Genomic DNA, 24310 nt, shown 5'->3' on the forward strand with positions numbered 1-24310 from the left:
GGATTTCTTTTAATGAAACAGTGTGTGCGCTTCTGGCAATATGTTGCTGTAGTTATTGATTTAATCTTGCTTCTGTGTCCAGGTGCTGGTGTAAAGGTGGCAGTGTTTGATACAGGCCTGAGTGAGAAGCACCCACATTTTAAGAACGTGAAGGAAAGGACCAACTGGACTAATGAAAAGACACTAGATGATGGTAAGGAGGAGGGGGAAAAAAGAGTCATAATGCTGATGACTAGCAATGGAAATTATTACAAAACCATGTGAATTATTTTAATAATGATGGTTGTTATTAGTGATCTCTATGGGGATGGACTGTAAATGCTGGGTTTTTAAGGCAGTGTAGAAGGGAATTCTGGGAAATATTTTAGCCCAATGTCAGGTTTATTACCCAGTATGTTTACACATTAAAAAATCTTCGTATATAAAAGGAGCAAATATTGAAGTAGTATAAAGAATATTTTACATTAAAACAAAAAGAAAGACAAATATTTGCAATAAATATATATCTATAAAAAAAATAATAGTACAATAAAAATATCACAATTTGCTCTAAAATATTCAATATGTGCTGTATGTCAGAATTTAAAGTGGACCTATCATGTTATATTTGAATAATATATTGTAGGGCCATACCTATATAAAACATGTCTGTGAAGTTTTTTTTTTCAAAATACCAAACAGATCATGCATTTTAGCCATGCCTCATTTTGCTCTATTTGCTGTATTCCAGCCCTGTCTTCACAAGGGCTGATTCTGTGGCAAATGAGCAGCAGCTGACCACGCCGAGGGGGGCCGAGTTACGAGAGTCATGTTACCATGCTGTTACCATGCCACGGCAACCCCCCATTCCCCTGATAGGTGGAGAGTTGCCCATATAGGCGGAGCTCCTTGTTTCTGAGAGATATTTCAAATCTGTATCAGTCTGTATCAGATCCATTGCAGCCCCGTTTTTAGAGATTTGGGTATGGAGGAAAATAGAGAGGGTTGTGTTTTCTGACACTTGGTGAGCTCCCTGGAACACCGGGGACACATATTCATGTATAAAAGACGTACAAAAGTGCATTTTGCATGATGGGTCCCCTTTAAGTGGAAGAGTTGTGCAGTTTTTAAAGAACAAAAACATGTTTATTTTTCCCCCATGATTGTATTTAAAGTGGCAAATACTTTACATTTGGAGGTCCTTTTGCCCTTTGCCCCTGATTTATTTTTCACTTTGATATGATGGTTGGATGATGTTCATCTTCCTGCTTCTTTTTTCAGGACTGGGCCACGGTACCTTTGTAGCAGGAGTGATCGCCAGTATGAGGGAGTGTCAGGGCTTTGCCCCCGACTCAGAGCTGCACATCTTCAGAGTGTTCACCAACAACCAGGTACACACACATCAGCATAACCCTGTATTGTCGTCACAGGTTAACTTAAGTAAATTAGAAATACTATAGTCTTAAAATACTCCATAACGCATGTTATGGCATAGAAATATGAAGAAATAAAAAAAGGAATAAGAAAGACATTTGTTAGAGAAGATTATCATTTGTCTTTTGGTGACTTAAAGGAATCATTTAATATATTTGGCCTAACATAACTCCAATAAAAGTATTGTTTGAAAGGACCCACATTTTTGAATGGATTAAAAAAAAACATGGTACTAAAGATGAATTGATGAGTTTAACAGGTGCTTGTAGGTAGACTTTTTTGGCCAGCTGTTTTCCTTTGTTGCCATTCTTTATGCTAAGCTAAGCCTTAGCTTAGCATAAAGGCCTTAGCTTAGCATAAACGTTGCTTGCTGTAGCTTTATGCTTTTTTCCTCATCTAATTCTCATCAACAACAAATCATTTTATTTCCCAAAATGTTGAGCAATTCCTTTAAATAATACCGCCAGACTCGATTATTTAGATGTGATTTATTTGAATGATTGTTGAATTCATGCACAGAAATATACTGATACTATGTTAAGCCTCATCCACTGGTCAATGATGTATCTGTCTAAATCTATAATTGTTGGTATATCTCCCCCTCCCAGGTATCGTACACCTCATGGTTCCTGGATGCCTTTAACTACGCCATACTGAAGAAGATTGATGTTCTTAATCTCAGCATTGGGGGTCCAGACTTCATGGACCACCCCTTTGTTGATAAGGTAAAAAACACTAGTTCTAATCTCATTATACTATCAGAAAGAGACCCACTCAGTAATGCTACAGTCACATGGTAGCTTTCCACAGCTGTGACTAGCCTGAAGTCAATGAGAACTGGTAGCAGATGTTTTGTTGTTTGTTCGGAGTAGTTGCATCACTAGCTGTCCTCCCTTTTAAGTTACACCCTTTACACAATGTGTTAATGAGCTGGAAAATAAACAGGTCAGCTTTAAGCACAAACAGGTCAACCCTAATGATAGACGAGTCGAGTGCATGGCAACCATTGAACTGTGACATGTCCCCTGCTACATTAAACATGGAATATAGATATTACATGTGCCCATTTTACTGGGCTTCATCACCTATGTAAGATTTAAGGATACAGTGTGAAAGAAGCAGTTAGGCCCATCTATGTGAAATGATTGCAGAGTAAATCAAAAGTATTAAAAAATGTAACTCATTAATGTAACTCATCTCATTTTTCCATAACCAATGTTCTTGTTTGATTGACAGGTATGGGAGCTCACTGCCAACAAGGTGATCATGGTTTCTGCTATCGGCAACGATGGACCTCTGTATGGGTATGCCACCCCTTTAGCTCCTAAGATATTTTGATATACAATCCTCCTGTTTCACTGGAGTATCTGCATCTCTTGAAAAGTGGATGTTAAGTCTGAAATTGCATTGGATTCAGTTGCCTCAAAAACGACCTTGAATATTTGTTTGCCTGCTTTTGACAGTAACATTTGTTGTAAACCAGACCTTTAGTCAGAACTGTTGCGACAGGAGTTAGGACGCTTGTGGGCGAATGTTGATTTTAGCAACAATTTAGTTATTACCTTTCAATAAACGTATACTATGTCACATTTATTGAATGCATTATGTATAATTGGCAAATATTATGATATACTGAAAATAACGTTATATGATCATAAATAATTATAGGTAATCATTTCATGGTTCTGGTTTTCCTTTCCATGTTTGGCTTTTGTTGTGGTACCAAAAAGTGAACAAAATTCTGCAATTTTAGATTAATTTTTTCATAAATTAAATGGCTAAATTGACAATTAAATAAGGCCAACACAGACCTTTCAATCCACCCAGGAGCTTTGTTGCTTCATTATTACTTGGTCCATCACAATCCGTAGCTTACTAACCTCTTAAGCCCCACGGACCCGGTTCCGGGGGCGAAATCGCGTCATTTGCAGGAAACAACGTCTAAGGAACCTTAATATTTAATACACTACGAATATTTTATATCCATATAACGGAAAAAAACTCATTTAACTGATCTTTTTCATTTAAAAAAAACAAAAAAAACACACAATGCTAACACTGACCCTCTGAATTAGACCCGAGCGAAAAATGCTAACCTATTACTGTACCGAAAATCACTCCTAGCTCCCTTATTACTTATCCTAGGTGCACATCCAACACATCGTTTATGATCGTAAGGAGACACAGAATCTAATGGTGCCCACCTCAACACTGAAAGATACAAACTCGCGACGTTATCAACAAAAACGTACATCAAAACATGTGGTGCTAGGAAGCCAAAAACGCTAACATGGCTTACCTTGGTCTTTGTCTGGTCAAAACTGGTCTTCAATGGCATTAAAACGATAAAAACGATGCTGTAGTTAATCCATAGGTTAATATCCAATGTGACTGTGTCCCCTTTGAAATGTTCTGATAATCCATAAGCAATAAAACAGCTTTTCCGTTTCCAGACATCAGAGCAGGGATATTTCCACCCTCTGCTGCAAGCTTGCATGTGCAAAGACGCAACCTTTTTTTTAACATGAGTGTTTGCGGGACGATTTCCCTTCGATTCTATTGGCTCTAACGGTTAGAAAGAGATGTCACATGTCAAAATCGAGCAAGGGGGGCCAGAGATATGGAACATCCACCCAAATGGCCCCAGAAGAGGTTTCTTTTGCTAAATCTGTCTAAAAAGGTCAAATATCACTTGTTTTGCATCAATCTTGATACAGGGTACTTATTGTTGTACTTTGGATTCCTAAAGCTTTTAGTCTACTAACCCATCATCCAAGGTTAGTTTTCACTATAAGTTAGGGGTGTAACGGTATCCGTATTCGTCCCGTACCGTCACGGTTCGGCACATGCAGTCACACGGCGAATACGCCTTTTTTTACGAGTGGGAAAAAAGTCTGTCACTCAGGGCAGTATTACACTATATATAATCCAGGGGGCAGTATTGCGCCTAAAAGCCAGCCGCCCGTAAATAACAAATGAAGAACAAGAACAAAACACAACAAAACGAACACAATACATGAAGAAGAACAGTTAGTAGCTATGGCGAGTTCACACAACACACAGGAGCTAGAAGACCCACCTGCTTCTTTTAAATCAGCTGTGTGGGAACATTTCGGGTTCCCTGTGGACTACAACAATGATGGGGTGCGACAGCGGTGCGGTATGCTAATGGTAACACGTCAAACATGCTCAAGCACATCCGAGTCAGTCTCAGTCCCCAGCGAGAGGGTTTTCTCGACGGCAGGGGACATAGTTACCGCCAACAGATCTGCCCTCATTACTGACAACGTAGACAAACTCATCTTTTTGAAGAAAAACTTGAAAATAGAGTAAAGCTTGAGTACCTTTATTTAGGCATAATGGCCTCACACACTCACAAGTTAATTGCACATGTTAGACATTGCTCCTAAAGGTACAGATTTTATTTTATTTTTATATTTATCATTGTATTTATTTTATATTTTGACATCAGGAGATGTTATACAGTTCTGTATTGCCTTTTATTGATTGTGATTGAAACACTTTCTTATTATTTATTGTAATATTTTCAAGACATTCTTTTTAGTTGTAGGCCTACAGCTTATTTAACCTTTTTGTTTGACATCAGCCATTATAAATAATATGGCCATCTGAGTGTGTGTGTGTTACTGTTTGTGGTTTGTTTTTAACTGTGTAATACAGTTAATGATTCCAAATGTTAGAGTTCCTTATTTTCAAACCAAAACTTGCACTACTGTTAAAAATAAATAACAGCAAAAAAAAATTATGCATTTGGGACTTTTTTTTGCTTTTCCTTGTTGTACCGAACCGTGACCCCCCCCAAACCGAGGTATGAACCGAACCGTGACTTCTGTGAACCGTTACACCCCTACTATAAGTACAACATATTTTTTGGACGGACACTATAATTTACAGTTTTTTTTATAGGGATGTAACGATATACCGAATATCGCGGTAAATAAACGTCCCAATACCGTCGTGAGACTGACAAAATCTACCGCGATTAAAAAAAAAATAAAAAAAATAATAATAATAATAATAATAATTAAAAAAAAAATTTATTTTTGTTTTAAACCTTTATTTAACCAGGTGGTCCCATTGAGATCATCGATCTCTTTTTCAAGAGAGACCTGTCCAACATGGCAGCAAGTAGGTTACAACATGAACATAAAACAACAGAACACAAAAGGACATCGTATTTACAGGGCTACATTTACACACCTAGAGACATTGACAAGTACCAACAGTATATTTATATCTCGCCCTGTCAATAAGCCTCACCTTCTTGGCAAAAACTGTATTGTTTTTGAAGTGGTGGAGAGACGATGCACAGTTTGACCCACTGCTGTCACCCATGGCCAAAGCATATCTCTCCGTCCCACTGAGGTGGCGTTAGACTTTTCCGCTGTCTGTCATTTTGACAGACAGGATCGTAAAATATCCGTCATAATCCCTTATTACCCGTCGGGTCTGAACAGTTCAATAAAATATTCGGTTAACGCAACCACTGCTGTCCCAGCAACATCAGTACCAAGCGAGAGAGTTTTTTCCAGAGCAGGGGATATTGTAAATGCCCAAACATCCCAGCTTATAAATACCTGGAAATGTGGACATTCTCATATTCCTAAAAACCTGTCTGATGATGCTGAGTGAGTGACTAGGGAGTTTGAGTTGAGTTACTTGAAAAACTAAAGTGAAACTTGATTTATTTTGTTGCAGGGTCTGATTATTAAATGTCCTTGTTTATTTGTGAGATGCAGTGGCACAAAGAAAATGGTACAAAAACACTCATTTTCTGTTCCAGTCTGTTACTGTCACTTTGTTTTTGACACTTTAAAATACTGCTATCCTACAAAAATGCTGTACAAATCAGATTTATTATGTAATAAAGAAACATTTTCCGAGTAAAAAACATTTTTATTGAAAAAAAAAAAAATAGAATTTGTTTTTTTTCCTTATTATTCAATATCGCGATAAATACCGTACCGTGGACTTGTTATCGCAATATTATCGTACCGTGAGTTTTTGGTATCGTTACTTCCCTAGTTTTTTACCATGTTCAATGTGAATTTTCTTTAAAATAAAGAACATCTATATTGATTCTGACTTTTCTACATCCAACTCACAGGTTTATCATTACTTTGAGAAAAAGATTATTAATTTAATAATTCCCTTTTTAGAAGGGAAGATATGGTCATTTGTTCTGGGAATGTCATTTTCGAGCCTGAAACCTGAAAAACAGGCTTGCGGCTTAACAGGCTAATGTTGTGGCTAATGGCTAATGTTAGCAAATTTAACTAAATAATCAGTTCATGGACTTTCTGACTCTTTTTCCACTTATACTAGGCCTACCTCTTTAAATGTCTTATTTAGTTAAATATGTTATGCTCTACAGCAGCAGCACTATCCTAAAATGTTCACCTGTCGCCGTTCTGCAAAAGTTTCATGGTCTCGCAGCAGAATCACAATTATCAATATGGTTTCTTTGCCAAATTACACCAGCATTAGTTCAAATGAATATTGTCAAAATGTTAAATGTTCTCACTGTTGTAGAATGTATTTACTACACAAAATGGCTTACTTCTCCTGCACCACTTCACTGCTGAACATCTGCTAACTCTTCCCTCTATATAAAACACCATTAAAGTACAGAATAGGAAAGAGAGGCTCTCTATTTCACCCCTTTATGTTGTAGTGCTGAGATGTTAGTTTCTTTAAGTCTTGTAATTAAAACAATGTACATGTCTCTGTCAGCACCCTGAACAACCCAGCTGACCAGATGGACGTGATCGGGGTGGGGGGGATCGACTTTGAGGACAACATCGCTCGGTTTTCCTCCAGAGGCATGACCACTTGGGTGAGTTACTCCATATCTCTTATCAGATTTTACAGCAGACTTCTACCCTCTACTTTATGAGCTAGTGGACCATAATGAAAGCTCCTGATCCATATCCTATCAGCCATACACTTTTTTTTAATCTGCAGACATCTGCTTTGGGATCTGATTAAGAGTTTCACAGAATCAGTCAATCTCTTCTGCCCTCTCTTCTGCTGTCAGTCAGCCATGAACAGGCAAGGAGGAAGAGACAGCACTCCATAAGAATAATGTTCAAAAAGTATCCATGGTGTTTTCTGACAGTTAAAGACTTATATTTGTTGTCCACAGCAGACGTTAAATCGGCCGGACTTCTTTCTGTGGATTGATATGACTGCGCATAGTCCCTTGATCCTCATCAGCAACATTCATGTTAGAGAGTATTAACAACCTCAGAAATGTCCAAATTGACCAATCAGAATTGAGTATTCAAATAAGCCTTGTAATACGTTTCCATAATCATTTCTAGTCATTTTTTTCCTTTCTGCTCGATCAATTCATTCTTATCTATGCCTTCTGTTGGTTAGTGTTGTGTGGAAGTGTACATCTATCAGTCAATTACATCATCCCCGGCTAGATGACTGTATACTGCATTACATTATTAATACGTTATTTAGCTGACACTTATATCCAAAGCAACTTACATCCACTTCAAGACCTTACGGCCCGTACACACAGCAGCTTTTGGCGATTTGTCCACCGCTTCCAGCACGTCTCCGCCCATTGACTTTGAATGGGGATGACGTCACTTTCTCTCGCTTGTCGCCGAACTGCATTGTGGGGGGGCGAGGCGAAGATTTCCAGGATTTCCAGGATGTTCAGGATTCCAAAGTTGAACAATGTTCAACTTTTGAGGCTGAGCTGGAAGCGACAGCCAGTCAGATCCGTTTATGCAAATCTGACAGTTCAAGCGCTAGCCAATCAAACCGCGTGCAAGCTGGGAGAACCAGACCCGCAGTTCATTTCTATATTCCACAAAAATGGAGGAGAAGTTAGTTATTGCGGTAGCAAATCACCCGGTTCTTTATGACCAGTCCCTATTTACTTACCGGGATACAAACCGGAGGAACCAGGCATGGAGGGAGGTGGCAGAGGCAGTGGGTGAAACTGGTAGGTTTTCGCTTGTTTGGGGATTTTATATCCAGTTTACTTCGTTGCTAGTTTACTTCGTTTCTAGCAAGCATAGACAGTATCATTAGCCAGCATGGAATGTAGCATAAAATAGCACCATAAACATTAATCTCATAAATGTTCAAAATGTTAAAAAAATAAATGTTCATCATAGCCCTTCCTATTTGACAATAGTGTAGAAGAACCGGGTTTTTTTGCTTTGTATGTCGGGGGCGGGATATTCATGTGATATTCATGTGATTGGTTGTTGGTCGCGAAATCCCCAAGCTGTCAGACACGCCCAGCTCCAGGATTTTCAAGATTTGGTCAAAGCTGCCGTGTGGACACTGGTGTTAATGTCGTCAGCTATTTTTTAATTTAGTTTTAGTCTTAGTCCTGTGTTAAATTTCCTTTTTAGTTTTAGTCATATTTAGTCACCTTCATCCTGTTTTTATTTAGTCAAGTTTTAGTCGACTAAAAGTCTGAGCATTTTAGTCTTATTTTAGTCGACTAAAACAGTAAACATTTTAGTCAAGATTTAGTCGACTAAAAGTCTGAGCATTTTAGTCTTATTTTAGTCAAAGAAAACTAATTATTTTAGTCTACTTTTTGTCAATGAAAACTGTTGAGTCTTTTTTAGTCATCAGATTATATAGAACATTTCAGTCAAACTAGTCTAGCCAAAACAAATAATTTGTCATTTTAGTATATATAAATAAATACGATTTATATCTTGTCCTTATTTGATGAAAAACACAGGTTGAATGATTAAGAAGCTTTGCAGAGAGTATCTGGTCAGGTTTGTGGTCTTTTTACCTGTGTTATGGCCACATTGCTTCCCTTCTGATAAAACAATGCATTCGCTTTTTTTCTCCGCCTCATTGTAACGAAAATGGGCCCAAATATCACATTGTTTCTTTCTCCCAAGCAGTGGTGGCTTTAGACTTTTTCGTTGTCAGTCATTTTGACGGACAGGATCGTAACATTTCCGTCATAATCCATTATTATCCGTCGAGTGCACAATTTATCAATCACTCGCGCTGACGGGGGGGTATTCGGTTAACGCGAGTGTGACCACTGCTCCCAAGCCCTGTTGCCATTTCATTTTCTGTTAAATAAGGTTAGTTAGACCATGAGTTAGACCCGAGTCTTCCTGACAGTTCATATTGTGCCGCTGCCCGGTGTAATTCAAATCTACCGCCACGCGCACCGCAGACACACAGCTGCTGCCCTGCCGCAGCACCGGAAATGGAACTGCTGGGAGAAAAACTGACTATCAGAGATGTAACGTTATCTTTGATAATATTTCGTCTCCTCATTTTTCGTCAGCGAAAGTAAAGAGAGATTTTGGCATAGTTTTTATTTAGTGAACTACATTTTCGTCTCGTCACTTTTCGTCAACGATATTGCATGATGATTTCGTTACAGTTATTGTTTGGTGCCGTCTCGTCATAGTCTAGTTTTCGTCATGGAAAAAAAGGTCGTTGACGAACATATTTCGTCATAGTTTTAGTCAACGAAATTAACACTAGTGGACACACCGTTAGACATGCCTACGTGAGCAAATTAGGGTTCAGTATCTTGCCCAAAGACATTTCCACTAGTTAACTGCAGGGGGTGGGATCGAATGACCGGTTTGCTAAAAGACAAGATGGCAGCGATAACAAAAACGTATCATGCTTAACTAGTGGATCATAACATACATTCACGTCTGAAGCAGATAATCATAGCTCGATGTCGGGGGGACGCCACATGTTTTCTAAAGAAGTGAGATTTGCATTGTGGCTTTAGATTAGGACTTAATTGTAGTTGGAACACAATTCTAAACAGGGGAGTGCAGAACATGTTATTTGTAACCACTTTGGACTCTATTGTCTTCATCTCATGATCTGTCTTCCGTTTGTATGCAGGAGCTGCCCGGGGGCTACGGCAGGGTGAAGCCCGACATCGTCACCTATGGTTCAGGGGTCCGGGGGTCCGGGATGAAGGAGGGCTGTCGCTCTCTGTCCGGCACCAGCGTGGCCTCTCCTGTTGTGGCTGGTGCTGTTACTCTCCTGGCCAGGTCAGTGTGATAAACAGGACTATACTGTCATTAAGCGACTGGAGTTTGATCCTTTTATGTTTGCTAGGAAGGTCTCTATGTTCATGGAGATGTTCACTTATTTGTTAGTTTGTAACTGTGAGCTGCAGCTCCAGAGCTTCCACTAAAGTTGTGATGATTTATATTACAGGCGTTGGAGATGATCTTAATTCTTCTTCTAATGCTTTCATCAGTTAGCTGCAAAACTGATGATATTCCCATCAGCTTCAGCATTGTGTAATCTGGGTTTGTGCTAGTAACAAAATGAAGATTTTAAGAATTATACCTAACAAACTGCATGTTAAAGGTGGGGTAGTTAAGTTTCAGAAACCGGCTCGAGTGCACTAAAATTTGAAAGTACACAGCCGAAAAGAATCCGCCCCTTCTTTCAGACTTCCTTACAGAGCACCTCCTCCAACACACATGAACGCGCACATGACGTCAGCAGACTGGTGAAAGTGGCCGCCTGTTGCTGGCGAGTCATTGAAGTACTGCTGCAATGCACGCCCAATGACGGCACGAGATACATTTGTGCGTGCACGAGATAGAAGGCTGACAGGCCCGGCTAAACGGATTGGTTGTACTTTTTACAGTATTACGGCTTCCACAGATGACATTTTTTTTTATGGATTTTTTGTCAAAGCACTTGAGATATTCATTGCTATCGGGATGTTAAGAGCATTCCATGGAATATAACAAAAAGTATATCTCGAACCAGTTTCTCAAACTTACCTACCCCACCTTTAATACTTTCTTCATCGGTCTATGGGCATAAATACCTGCCAACTAGGACTGCAACAAACGACTAATGCCCCTTTCACACCAACGCGTTTTCAGCTCCGGCTCGGAGCTGGAGCCTGAAAAGTGCCGGTTTTTCCTGTTCACACCGCAGCGGTAATCCGGTTCACTTCCAGCTCCAAAAAGTTGTCGGTCTAGAGGCAAGAGCTTCGGAGCTAAGAGGTGGCGTCGCTTACGTCTCTCTAACGTCGAGGCGTGCAGGAAACTAAATCCACCTCCCCTGAACATGGGTCGACTGTCATGCCTGCCTACAAGCAGTAGTGCTTATAAACACACTTTATAAATTCAGGCAACACTAACCAGGCTTCGTGTGATTCTGTTTATTTGTACCTTACTTTGACCATCCGTTCACTGTTATTGATCATTGTGGAGAGAGGCAGACGTGTTGTTTTGTATTGTAGCAGCTATCGGATGGAATCAATACATGGGCTGCACAGGTTGTCGTGTCCGACTATCACAAGTAGAATCATAATAAAAATACGCCGGTAAAATGTGCCTGTAGAAAACGGTTTATGCCACGATAGGATAGCAATAGCAAGTAGTCAGTTTAGCTTCGGTTGCTATGCTAACATCACCCATTTTATACCAGAGAAACTTTCATAACAGCGTTGTGATGCCAAACAGCGTCAATTCAGACTGACACACATTCACTTAGGCTAAGGGGAACTGGGGATATGTATCAGCTGCTTGTGTGAGTCGGACAGTGAATACTTTAGAGCGGCCGCTGCAGTGTGAGCTAACCGGGAGCTAACGGGAGAATAAACTCCCGTGGAAGAGCAGCCAACACTGCAGCGGTCGGTAAATGCCGCAGAAACACATTAATAAACAATGAACCACGGCACTCTGGAGCAAAGTATAAGGTTGGAGAAGTCGTTATTTAATTTAATCTGGCTTCGTGTGATTAAAAGCAACACGATCATCGACCCGACGCAGTTCCCCGTTGTTGTTGTTGTGAGCGCCGTAACGCCGTTGACGGTGACGTCATGACGCAGCAGCGGCAGCACCAGTCGGGCTCTGGGCGGTGTGAACAGAGCGGGAGCAGAAAAGGGAAACCGGAGCTGAACCAGAAAAGCTCCCGCTCGGAGCTAGAAAGGCAAAAGCGCTGGTGTGAAAGCCGCATAATTTGATAATCGATTAATCTATCGATTAATGAAACTATTAATCGACTATTCGGACTATTATGCCTTGCACAATTTCTCAAGCGCTCTTATTTATCAACTTTTAGATTTAGCTTGAGGTTGTTTTAGGCATGTGGAAACTAACAATGAAGACAATAAAGATGAATACTTGATTCAAAAATACATATATTATTAAATTAACTAAACACATTTTGAACAAAATTAACATTGCTTTTTATTTAAATTAAATAAATAATATTTCACATCAAAAGAAACAACAATGTTTTAACAAATCGTATTAAATAATCTGATGACAGAACTGTAAACAGAATAGCTGAAACTTTAACAAAATAAATAACTCTGTTACCTCTAATCATTAGCCCATGTTTGTATCATTGAGTTAACTCTGTGTGTTGCTGCTAGCATACATAACACCTGACGTGGAGATATTACTCGTGGAGGGGGCTACAGCGCTACTAGAAAGACAGTCGAACCCGGTGCATTCCTCCGTCTGAATGTGGAGCACTTTTGCTAAATGTTTAGACAAATTACTCGTGTTACCGCCCTTACATGCTAAACTCTTATTGCACTTTTGGCAACGAGCATCGAGACGGGTAAAGTTTAACCACACCTCGGAGCGCGTTCTGTGGCATGTGGCATGTAGCAGCTGCGTGTGTAAACTGCCCCGCCCCCTCGCACACAGACGGGGGAGAGAGATCTCGTCTGATCGAAAATACATCATAGACGCATTTGTTTGTCTTTTTGCATATTAGAAAAACGAGTTGGCGACACTAAGACTGCGATATAATGTTTTTGTAGCAATAATACATGACATATATTTTTTAAACGTCTCCAGTACCGATAAAAAGGTCAATAACGTTGGAGCTTAACGGCACGTAAAACACGTGATGACGTCACCAACGAATCGACGACTAAATTAGTTGGCAACTAATTTGGTAATCGATTAAGTCGGTTAGTTGTTGCACCCCTACTGCCAACCCTACCGATTTGGGCGGTAGTCTACCACTTTTGACATGTTTCTACCGCCTACCGACTTAGCTGGCTTTCCCTACCGATTTTCAATCTTCCCAAACTATAACAAATAAAAATGACACTACATAGACACTGGACTTGACTTTTGGCGGACACCGTTTGCAGTGTGTCTGTGATCCCATCATACAAACAGTCCTCTGTGTTTCTGAAAGAGAAACAACGTGCAGAGACCGGGGGTAACGCTGCCTTTCCTCTGCACCCCCGGGGCTGATGGATAATCACTCCCAAATGAGTTTAAGGGAACAGAGACGAGGCATTTGAGTCCTGCAGGATTTCCCCGTTAATATCAGTGTCTCGAAAACACATGTTGGCGACTGAAAGACATCCAGTGTTTGGTCTTTTCCTGAAGCATCCTTCACCTACAGTGTCTCAACTGAAAGAGGACCACAAACACACACAAAATATAATACAATTTTGAGATTTAGGGATATTTATCTCCCAGTCTTTCACTTTTTCTGACATTTTCAACACCAAACATGTCGTTAATGTCTCTGTTTAGTGAACTACAGCAATCTGAAAGCCTGTACATTATTTATATCACACTTTATCAGTAGAAAAATGCAGGAAATTGCTTTTCTAATGCAGTTTTTTCTGATTTATGGCGCAACACAAAGATATTTCGTTCTGTGCAAACCTTTGACTCTAATATGTCAACAACATGAAACAAGAATATGAACCAGTCGATCGCGGGGAGATTTCCAGTCGATCGCGAGATGCGTCTAACAATAGAACAACAATATTCAGTTTTATCGTTAATGTCCTATAACATAATCTTCCCGTGCCAGAATAATGCACTTGAACGCACCAAAGCTTTGTGATTGGCCGGCGTGACCCCATGTGTGGGGGAGTGGCTGGTGGGCAGTGGGCACTATTTCGCTGACATTGTCCGTGTCAACAACAGGAGTGACAGTCCGCACACACACAAGACCGCAATTATGGCAGAAGCAAAAAAGCCCAAAATATATAATGTTTCCCTCCGAGTGGGAGGATGATTATTTTTGTATCTATTCCAATTCAAAGTCCATCTGTCTCATCTGCAATGCGAGCGTGGCTTTATCGAAGAAGGGTAATTTAGGAGCGGCATTTCAAAACAGTGCACAAACGCTACGAGACGGAATTCCCTCCTAATTCTGCCCAACGCTCCCAAAAGGGGAGGGACCTGAAAGGACAGCTAAATGCACAGCAGTCCATTTTCACCAGGCCCAACAACAAGAGCAAGGCTGCTACCAGAGCATCTTATCGTGTCAGTCACGTTCTTGCGAAACACATGAAGTCTTTCAAAGACGGCGAAGTTGTGAAAGAAGCATTCCTGGAGGCTGCCGACGCGCTTTTGGGGACAGTAAAAATAACAGAAGCATTTCAACAGGTTTTTGATATAATAAAAACTCAAGTTAGATACCGTTATTAATCAGCTGTAAGTTTTAGTTTGTTTGAACTTATTCATTATAATTATTGTACAAAATGGTATAAGAATGCAAACTTAAATTGATTATAGTCTATCATCAATTCAGGTTAAGAAACTAGTGTTGCTTGCATCCTATTTTAAAGGCATTTATTTTTATAATCTACTAAAATGCAACAAAAAAAGGGTTTGATTCTATTAATTAATGTTGTCTTTTTTATTGCACTTTGGCAGCAGATTCCTGTGTAGCTTCAGATCTGAGTTGTCTTATTAGTAAGCCTAATTTGAATGGCAAAGAAAGGGTTCAGAGTCTTTTATTTTTTCCCTGCGTCATATGTGGCAGCACTGTTCAATGTTTCTTGAAGACATTACCCACTGTAGTGACGTGTGAATAAACTCCAACTCTGTATCAACAACACTGTTGTGTAACTTCAGTTAAATACTTGTATATGTGTAGAAAGAGGTAAGATAAAGGATCTGCAGTATTTTATGGAGTATTAATCGTACAAAGGTCAGTTTTATACAAGTAGAAGTGTGTATTTACCTGGTAGTAGGCTGTCAGTAATGGCTACGCCTCTCTATTTGGACTGGTAGATCTCGGCAGACTGGCAACTTTAAAAGTAGCTCTCGGTTCAAAAAAGGTTGGGCACCCCTGATCTACACTGTCAACTGAAAGAGGACCAGAAACACATTAAAAATATAATAAAATGTGGAGACGTTGGGATATTTATCTCCCATTCTTTTACTTTTCGGGCATTTTACAGACCAGACATGTCGTTGATGTCAATTTACCAAACTACCACTTTTTCTGAAAAATGCATAAAATGATGCAATATATGTTAAATACATGGTGTATACATGTAATTACTGGGGTTCCATTTCTTCTGATTACCTAATTTGGGCGTTTACATTTGCCGCGCGCAAACCTACCTCTTTTGGATTTGGAAAGGTTGGCATGTATGGGCATGCTGTCATTAAAATGTCAGCTTTAAGGTAAATGGTTAATGCATTACATTTACACATAAACCCTATAGAGTGGCAAAGTCCCTCCCTTTCCGGGGGACCTCCATGGGACCTTATTTGGGGAAAATTATGTATTGAAGTCAATGGAGAGAGAAAGATTACCTTTCGATCCCGTTTGAATTGTGCCACGAATTACACATATGATGTTTGTCAATTTAAAAGATAATTTTGCCAGTCAAAAAAATGTGAACTGAAGTAACACATTTTTTTGTGTGAAACACTCAATGAACTACATCTCTGGTCTTGCACAACAACACACGTCACCAAGATGGCCGTCCACTTGCTAAACAAGGGATTGACTACCCTCACTATCATCACAATGAAACACGTCCAGAAGAATGTCATGCAAAGCTGCCTGCCTGCCTTTGATTCTCTCTGAACTGCCTGATCTTTTTAATGTTTAATGTCAACCATTTGTGCAGATAGCATGAAGTAGAACAGATCGGCGATGCTAATGCAGCGTTAGCATTTCTCCCCCGGGCTTAAATGGTGTATTATAGAATGATCACACCGGTTTGACAGTACTCTTCAAAGGGTTCACGAAATATGACTACTACTCTTACTGTTTAACATTTTGGGTTACTTGATGTTACTTCTTCATGTTAAGGCTAATACAAATGACAAGGCTAAGACTGTAATGTTAACTAACGTGCTTGCTACTAGCTAGGTAGCTAACTTGATCCAGCCACTCCTGGTCCTTTCATCAGACGGGAAGCGAAAGAACGAGCAAGACCCATTGCTGGTATGATAACGACCTGGTACTAAGCACACAGGCATCTTGTTAAAGTATCTTATCTTAGCTATCTCTTATAATTAGCGGAGGAAAACAATTGTGACATCAGTTATGACATCACTTACGCGTCACCTGCGGTTCTACGACAAAGGGCTGCTCTCCATCCAGCGCTCCAAGCTGAAAACATTTGGCAACAGCCTTCAGTGTCGCAGCCCCCACCCTCTGGAATTCTCTCCCCTCTGCAATCAGGAATGCAGATACTCTGGACACCTTCAAAAAACACCTCAAACACCATCTGTTCACTCAGGCCTTTGGCCTCAACTAATATACAGTACTCAGCAACCTGTTCCTGTTTTGTTTTCTTCAGCCTATGTATCTGTATGATTATTATTACTTTTTGTTTTGTTTTGTTACTTCCCATTGTAAAGTGTCCTTGGGTTTCGTGAAAGGCGCTATATAAATTGATATTATTATTATTATTATTATTACTCTGGGATTTGTAGTCTTTCTAGTTGCGTATTTGTCATAGTCTTATATTTCAACAGTTTTACGACAAACTGTGACTTTTTTCACATGGAAATTATTTTTTAAGATTGACAAACATCATATGTGTAATTCGTGGCACAATTCAAACGGGATCGAAAGATACGTTTTCTCTCCATTGACTTCAATACATAATTTTTCCGAAATAAGGTCCCATGGACCGGAAGTAGATGGGCGTGACTTTGCCACTCTATGTTAGCGTTATGAATATAAGATGCTTCATGGAAAAACATGAGACATCTTACCATTGGCCATTTTACACAGCTAGTGTATTCATCATCATTACTCAACTGTCACGTTACAGCACTAAAACCTGTGTCATAATGCGAACATAACCTAGTAAATTGAAAACTATACAGAAACAGTTCTAATAATTTAAATGATATTCAAGAGAAACCTTTATTCTCAAATATGAATATGTGCTGAATACGCCCATTATGATAAGGCAGCATCTTGCTCAGGGACAAGTTAGCAGGACTGATTTTTGCAGTCAAACTAATGATAAGAAATCTCACTTAATGCCGCCTTCTCTAATATAAATCTTGCCAAAATATTGCCATATATAATAACATGTTTTATGGCGATATAGTCATGGAAATGTGTGTCTTAAAGCCGAGACTCACTGGAAACTTTGATTCTCAGTAGTTTTAGATGAAGTCTCTGAGGATCTTGGCTGAAGTGGTGTCATTCAAAGAGAGGGTATGTTACAGCTGAACCGTGGTGGCATTTGAAAAACACAAGTTGTTGTTTTTTTCTCTGTTGTAATGATCTCTTGTTCCGTAATCCTGGACAAGAGTGAGAAAACCAGTGTAACATGTCACAGAGGAAGGGGGTGTGTCGCTGAGTAATGTTGGGTATTATTCTCAGTCTTTCAATATCCCGCCTTTACATAAGTCCCTTCAGTGAGCTCATGTATCCGGGTTAAACATCACACCACCCTTGTTGACAACAGTCGGCCCTCCCTTCTCCCAGGGAACAAATGCCAGCCCCTTCCTCGTCTCCCCTCCAGCACTGCTCTGATTTTGAATCTAGGGAATGTAACCTTAAACCCAGCCTGTCCTCCTCTGTGTCCTCCAGCACCGTCCAGAACAGGGATCTGGTGAACCCCGCCTCCATGAAGCAGGCTCTGATCGCGTCGGCCCGCAGGCTGCCAGGGGTCAACATGTTTGAGCAGGGCCACGGGAAGCTAGACCTGATCCGAGCCTACCAGATCCTCAACAGCTACAAACCTCAGGCCAGGTAGAGACATCTCAGTGAGCACATGTGTGAAGCCTGAGTACATCCAAAGGCTGTTCCTCAGCTACATGTCTCTCATAGGGTTCATAAATGTTGTCCAGCTTTTACACAAGTAGATTTCAAGCTGATCGGCCAATCAATCTGATTTGCTGTCGGTCATATTCACACACATGTGCATTGGGATAGCTTTTAAGTCATTTACTAAGCAATGCAGGCATTACGCCACACCACACATTGATGCCCATTTGATTAATTTCTCGCTATATTTTGCCACTTTTCACTTTATTTCTAAAAAGGAACACATTAGCAACCCTTTCCAGACCATCTGGAAAAGTGAGAAATGTAATCAAATATAGTATGCTGTGATTCATTCTCGTGCAGGCTGCTCCGTGTAAATTCATGCATAGTCAGTAGGTGTCTAGGGCATTCATGTAATATCATACTCACACCTATACATTTGTGTTAATAGAAAATAGTCTTGTATGAATGAATAAATAGGTCGTTTTGGATAACAGGCCTACATACATACATGACAATATAGAAAAACAAATTATCTGATTATTTTCTGTTATACACTGAACAAAAATATAAATGCAACACTTTTGTTTTTGCTCCCATTTTTCATGAGATGAACTCAAAGATCTAAAACATTTTCTATATACACACAATAACCATTTCTCTCAAATATTGTTCACAAATCTGAAAAAATCTGTGATAGTGAGCACTTCTCCTTTGCCGAGATAATCCATCCCACCTCACAGGTGTGGCATATCAAGATGCTGATTAGACAGCATGATTATTGCACAGGTGTGCCTTAGGCTGGCCACAATAAAAGGCCACTCTAAAATGTTCAGTTTTATCACACAGCACAATGCCACAGATGTCGCAAGTTTTGAGGGAGCGTGCAATTGGCATGCTGACAGCAGGAATGTCCACCAGAGCTGTTGCCCGTGAATTGAATGTTCATTTCTCTACCATAAGCCGTCTCCAAAGGCGTTTCAGAGAATTTGGCAGTACATCCAACCGGCCTCACAACCGCAGACCACGTGTAACCACACCAGCCCAGGAACTCCACATCCAGCATGTTCACCTCCAAGATCGTCTGAGACCAGCCACTCGGACAGCTGCTGCAACAATCGGTTTGCATAACCAAAGAATTTCTGCACAAACTGTCAGAAACCGTCTCAGGGAAGCTCATCTGCATGCTCGTCGTCCTCATCGGGGTCTCGACCTGACTCCGGTTCGTCGTCGTAACCGACTTGAGTGGGCAAATGCTCACATTCGATGGCGTCTGGCACATTGGAGAGGTGTTCTCTTCACGGATGAATCCCGGTTTTCACTGTTCAGGGCAGATGGCAGACAGCGTGTGTGGCGTCGTGTGGGTGAGCGGTTTTCTAATGTCAATGTTGTGAATCAAGTGGCCCATGGTGGTGGTGGGGTTATGGTATGGGCAGGCGTATGTTATGGACGACGAACACAGGTGTATTTTATTGATGGCATTGTGAATGCACAGAGATACCGTGACGAGATCCTGAGGCCCATTGTTGTGCCATTCATCCACGACCATCACCTCATGTTGCAGCATGATAATGCACGGCCCCATGTTGCAAGGATCTGTACACAATACCTGGAGGCTGAAAACATCCCAGTTCTTGCATGGCCAGCATACTCACCGGACATGTCACCCATTGAACATGTTTGGGATGCTCTGGATCGGCGTATACGACAGCGTGTTCCAGTTCCTGCCAATATCCAGCAACTTGGCACAGCCATTGAAGAGGAGTGGACCAACATTCCACAGGCCACAATCAACAACCTGATCAACTCTATGCGAAGGAGATGTGTTGCACTGCGTGAGGCAAATGGTGGTCACACCAGATACTGACTGGTTTTCGGACCCCCCCCAGACCCCCCGAATAAAGCAAAACTGCACGTTTCAGAGTGGCCTTTTATTGTGGCCAGCCTAAGGCACACCTGTGCAATAATCATGCTGTCTAATCAGCATCTTGATATGCCACACCTGTGAGGTGGGATGGATTATCTCGGCAAAGGAGAAGTGCTCACTATCACAGATCTTTTCAGATTTGAGAACAATATTTGAGAGAAATGGTTATTTTGTGTATATAGAAAATGTTTTAGATCTTTGAGTTCATCTCATGAAAAATGGGAGCAAAAACAAAAGTGTTGCATTTATATTTTTGTTCAGTGTAATAAAACAAATGTTCTATAAAAAAAAGTAATACAAATGTTTTCATGCTGTGAATTATCCTTCTTAGAAAGGAAGCAAATTTAAATCGCCAAAAATGGAATTTGAAAAAATCTGACATTTATCAAGAAAGTGTGGGGGTTCAAATACTTCCAGATAATCATAGTAGAGCCGAAACACTTAAATAATAAATTAGAACTGTGCCTTTGAATTTCAATATGATGAAAAATTATTACAATAATGAAAACCTAATCAAATTGCTTTCTTTTGACTTGTAACCTTGGCTTTAAATCCACAGATAAAATGTACAATGACATTTCAGTCACTTTTTATTGTTCTCATCTAAAATCATAAATCACTGAAAATGATTTCCTGTGTAATACTGGATAAAGAAGCCATGGTAATAATTATATCCGACTGGTTTATCTCATAATTTGTCAAACTATGTCATGCCAATCATAAATGTGGAGCTAGATATCTTTGGCATCTATATAATACATAATGTAACATGATTCAAGGCCAAAGATTCTTTAAATGCACATGTGTCCTTGCTTTAGCATTTGACAAGATATTTGATATTATCTGAACTGATTCTCAAACATGTGGCCTATTGAATGTTATCAAAATTATTTCATTTTTTTGTTTCAATCATGAAATACTGACAGGGGCAAAGTGACTATTGAAAACATGGAGAAATCATGCATTACATGTTTTTCTGTCTACAGTTTCCACCACAATATATTTGTAACATTAAAACCAGAGTTATACTTACTTGTTTGTGTCCCTGTCCCCTGGCAGTCTGTCCCCCAGCTACATCGACCTGACAGAGTCTCCCTACATGTGGCCTTACTGCTCTCAGCCCATCTACTACGGAGGAATGCCCACCATCGTCAACGTGACCATTCTGAACGGCATGGGAGTCACGGGCAGGATTTTAGACAAGGTGCTCTTCTTTTAGTAAACCCGGTGCCTCAATTATAAAAGTTGTATTGTGACCTGAAAAAGTCACAACCCTCCCACAGTTATATATTAATAATAAACTCCACTTTTATTGACATTGACTTTAATTATTTGTTGTATACTGAATATTAAGTGTACATTTTCTCACAGTACAGGGATATGTCAATGATTAGCAAAAACATTGATTTTGACCTTGCATTAAACATCGCAGTGCTCTTTAATAATACAATAAAAACATTTTTTTAAAAATACCTAGCAGAGACCAAACATATATAGTGTACTTCATGTTTCTGTAAGATTGAGTGAATGGCTTTATCTGGTGGAATCACTGGTATCATAGAAATGGTGGTTCCGAGTGACTACATTTGGATACAAACTTTATTAAATAGTTAATATAGGAGTAACCTGTGGTGTAAATAAAGCAGCATATGGTTTGGAAGGGCAAAAGCTACTTTTTCATCACACTGAAGAATGCGGTCATGGCGAGCTATGATGCCCCACAGGTGGATAAAGAAATGATAAATTTGCCGACAGATTTAGAGTTTTGTGAATGATCTGTGTAACGATATTCTGCTACTCCTCTGCTTTCTATTTGAACCCTACTACCACACAAGAGTACTTCGTGGTTAGGGTTTTACTGCTATATTTGCTTGTAACAACGTTTTTTTAATAGCATTGTCGTTGGTGACATCATCATGCAACACTCGGCGTAGAAATCTCTAAGCTGTTCACCAATCACAACAGAGCCGACCAGCTAACCAATCAGAGCAGACTGGGCTCTGGTTTCAGACAGAGGGTGAAAAGAGGTGCTGCAGCACAGGCAGTAACATTAAAGCATGGAGACATGTCCCAGTAGAGGCACACGATACTTATATGAAACCTGGAAATGAGCATAACAGGGCTCTTTTAAACTTCCCAAATTCTAAGAAAAATTTCCCTTTGCACCCTTGCTAAAATGTTTCTGATATAAATAATTACAAATTAAATAAAATACTTTAAATAAATCCAAAAAGGCCCTTAATTCAGCATAACAGTTGAATGCTCCTCTGCGACAGCACACACATCTCTAAGTTCTTTTAGAGGACAGGTGTATGATGAATTCCATCCTTGTGTGGCCTGGTTCTGCATCATGATGATCTGAGAGTGGTTGAAACGTCTTCCTGTCAGCGTTCTAAAGCTTCCTGTCTCCTGCTCAGCCCATCTGGCAGCCGTACCTCCCTCAGAACGGAGACCACATCGACGTGGCCGTGTCCTACTCCCCCGTGCTGTGGCCGTGGGCCGGGTACCTGGCCGTGTCCATCTCCGTGGCCAAGAAAGCGGCATCATGGGAAGGGATCGCTCAGGGTCATGTGATGATCACAGTGGCGTCGCCTGCAGAGAACAATGTGAGTCACCGCAGCAACAGCTTACCTCCAAATGTCTCAAACTGATTTTAAGAGTTACACTACAAAGAAAATGGATACGCACAATATTCTTATTTCATTCACTTGACTGGGCAATGTTTTAGTTTTATTATATCAATTGTACATCACACGATACCACTTTGAAGTAACAATTCTAGGTAAACCAGTTATTCATTACTTTGACAACATTATTCTCTTTAATGCATTCATCTGTGACATGTTAACTGTGTTGTTAATGATTTAAATGGGTAGGAAGTGTAAAGAGTAAACGAGCAAGGTATTTAGTCAGCCACCAATTGTGCAAGTTCTCCCACTTAAAAAGATGAGAGAGGCCTGTAATTTTCATCCTAGGTACACTTCAACTATGAGAGACAGAATGGGGGGAAAGAATCCAGGAAATCACATTGTAGGATTTTTAATGAATTAATTGGTAAATTCCTCGGTTTGATTGATTGATTGAAAAGTTTATTAACAGCTTGTATATTGGGTACAGTACAGTACAGCTCAAAACATACAATTGTTAAGGGGATGCAGACCAGAGAAAGACTTTCGTCTTGTTTACATCAGGGTCCCCCATTTCCAATTCATCATGTCATTTAAGACATATAAGACATATTTGACATACAGATGGCTTATTTACAATTTACATACAGGTGGTTTTTTACATACAGATTGCTTATTTACAATTTCATTTTAGATTTCGTTCTAATACATCCTAACCGGACATTTAAGACATACCAAGTCTACAGATGTACAGTTAGTAACAGAGTCTAAAATGCGAGTATATACATAGATGGGGGGGAGGAAGCTGTCCATTGAACGACAGGTTGAGATTTGTACCATTACCGGGGCCAGTTTTGCAATGCTCTCCCCCGAAGGTGCTCTTTAAGAGAGGTTTTGAAGGTAAGTATAGTTTTACTTTCCTTTACAGTTGTGGGAAGAGCGTTCCACCTTGATGTGGCATAATTGCGATACGTGTATTCCCCCTTTTTTGTGCCAAATCTGGGTTTCACATGATTTGTGGAGCTCCCTCTGATGTTATGATCATGGTATTCCTTGACCTTTGGGAAGAATTTTGACATGTACATGGGTACCATAGAGGTGTAGTGGATCTTGTAGACCAGGCCCATTGCAAGTAGCTGTACTCTGTCGTCTACTCTAAGCCATCCTAGGTTGTCAAAGTGGGCAGAGGTGAGGTGGGTTCTAGATGAAAGGTCAAGCAGTAGTCTGACCAGTTTATTTTGCGATGTTTGAAGTTTTATTTTTAGCGCCTTGGAGGTGCTATGGTACCATGACGTGCAAGCATAGTCATAGTACCCTTGAATGAGTGCTCCTGCCAGAGTTTTCAGGGTGTTTT

At 40.1% G+C, this 24310-nt stretch overlaps 1 protein-coding gene across 2 annotated transcripts in view; it reads left to right on the forward strand.

The window, feature by feature from the left end:
- Positions 1-24310, forward strand: part of mbtps1 (membrane-bound transcription factor peptidase, site 1) — a 52816-nt gene that overhangs the window by 15102 nt on the left and 13404 nt on the right. For both annotated transcript variants that reach the window (XM_034205919.1, XM_034205918.1), the window contains exons 5-13: positions 83-193; positions 1261-1370; positions 2022-2138; positions 2650-2717; positions 7168-7270; positions 10309-10460; positions 18226-18387; positions 21389-21533; positions 22747-22935. In XM_034205919.1, coding sequence (XP_034061810.1) covers positions 83-193; positions 1261-1370; positions 2022-2138; positions 2650-2717; positions 7168-7270; positions 10309-10460; positions 18226-18387; positions 21389-21533; positions 22747-22935 — 1157 coding nt within the window. The remainder of the gene's footprint in view (positions 1-82; positions 194-1260; positions 1371-2021; positions 2139-2649; positions 2718-7167; positions 7271-10308; positions 10461-18225; positions 18388-21388; positions 21534-22746; positions 22936-24310) is intronic.

The sequence above is a fragment of the Gymnodraco acuticeps genome, unplaced genomic scaffold (genome assembly GCF_902827175.1).
Source record: "Gymnodraco acuticeps unplaced genomic scaffold, fGymAcu1.1, whole genome shotgun sequence".
Lineage (NCBI taxonomy): Eukaryota > Metazoa > Chordata > Actinopteri > Perciformes > Bathydraconidae > Gymnodraco > Gymnodraco acuticeps.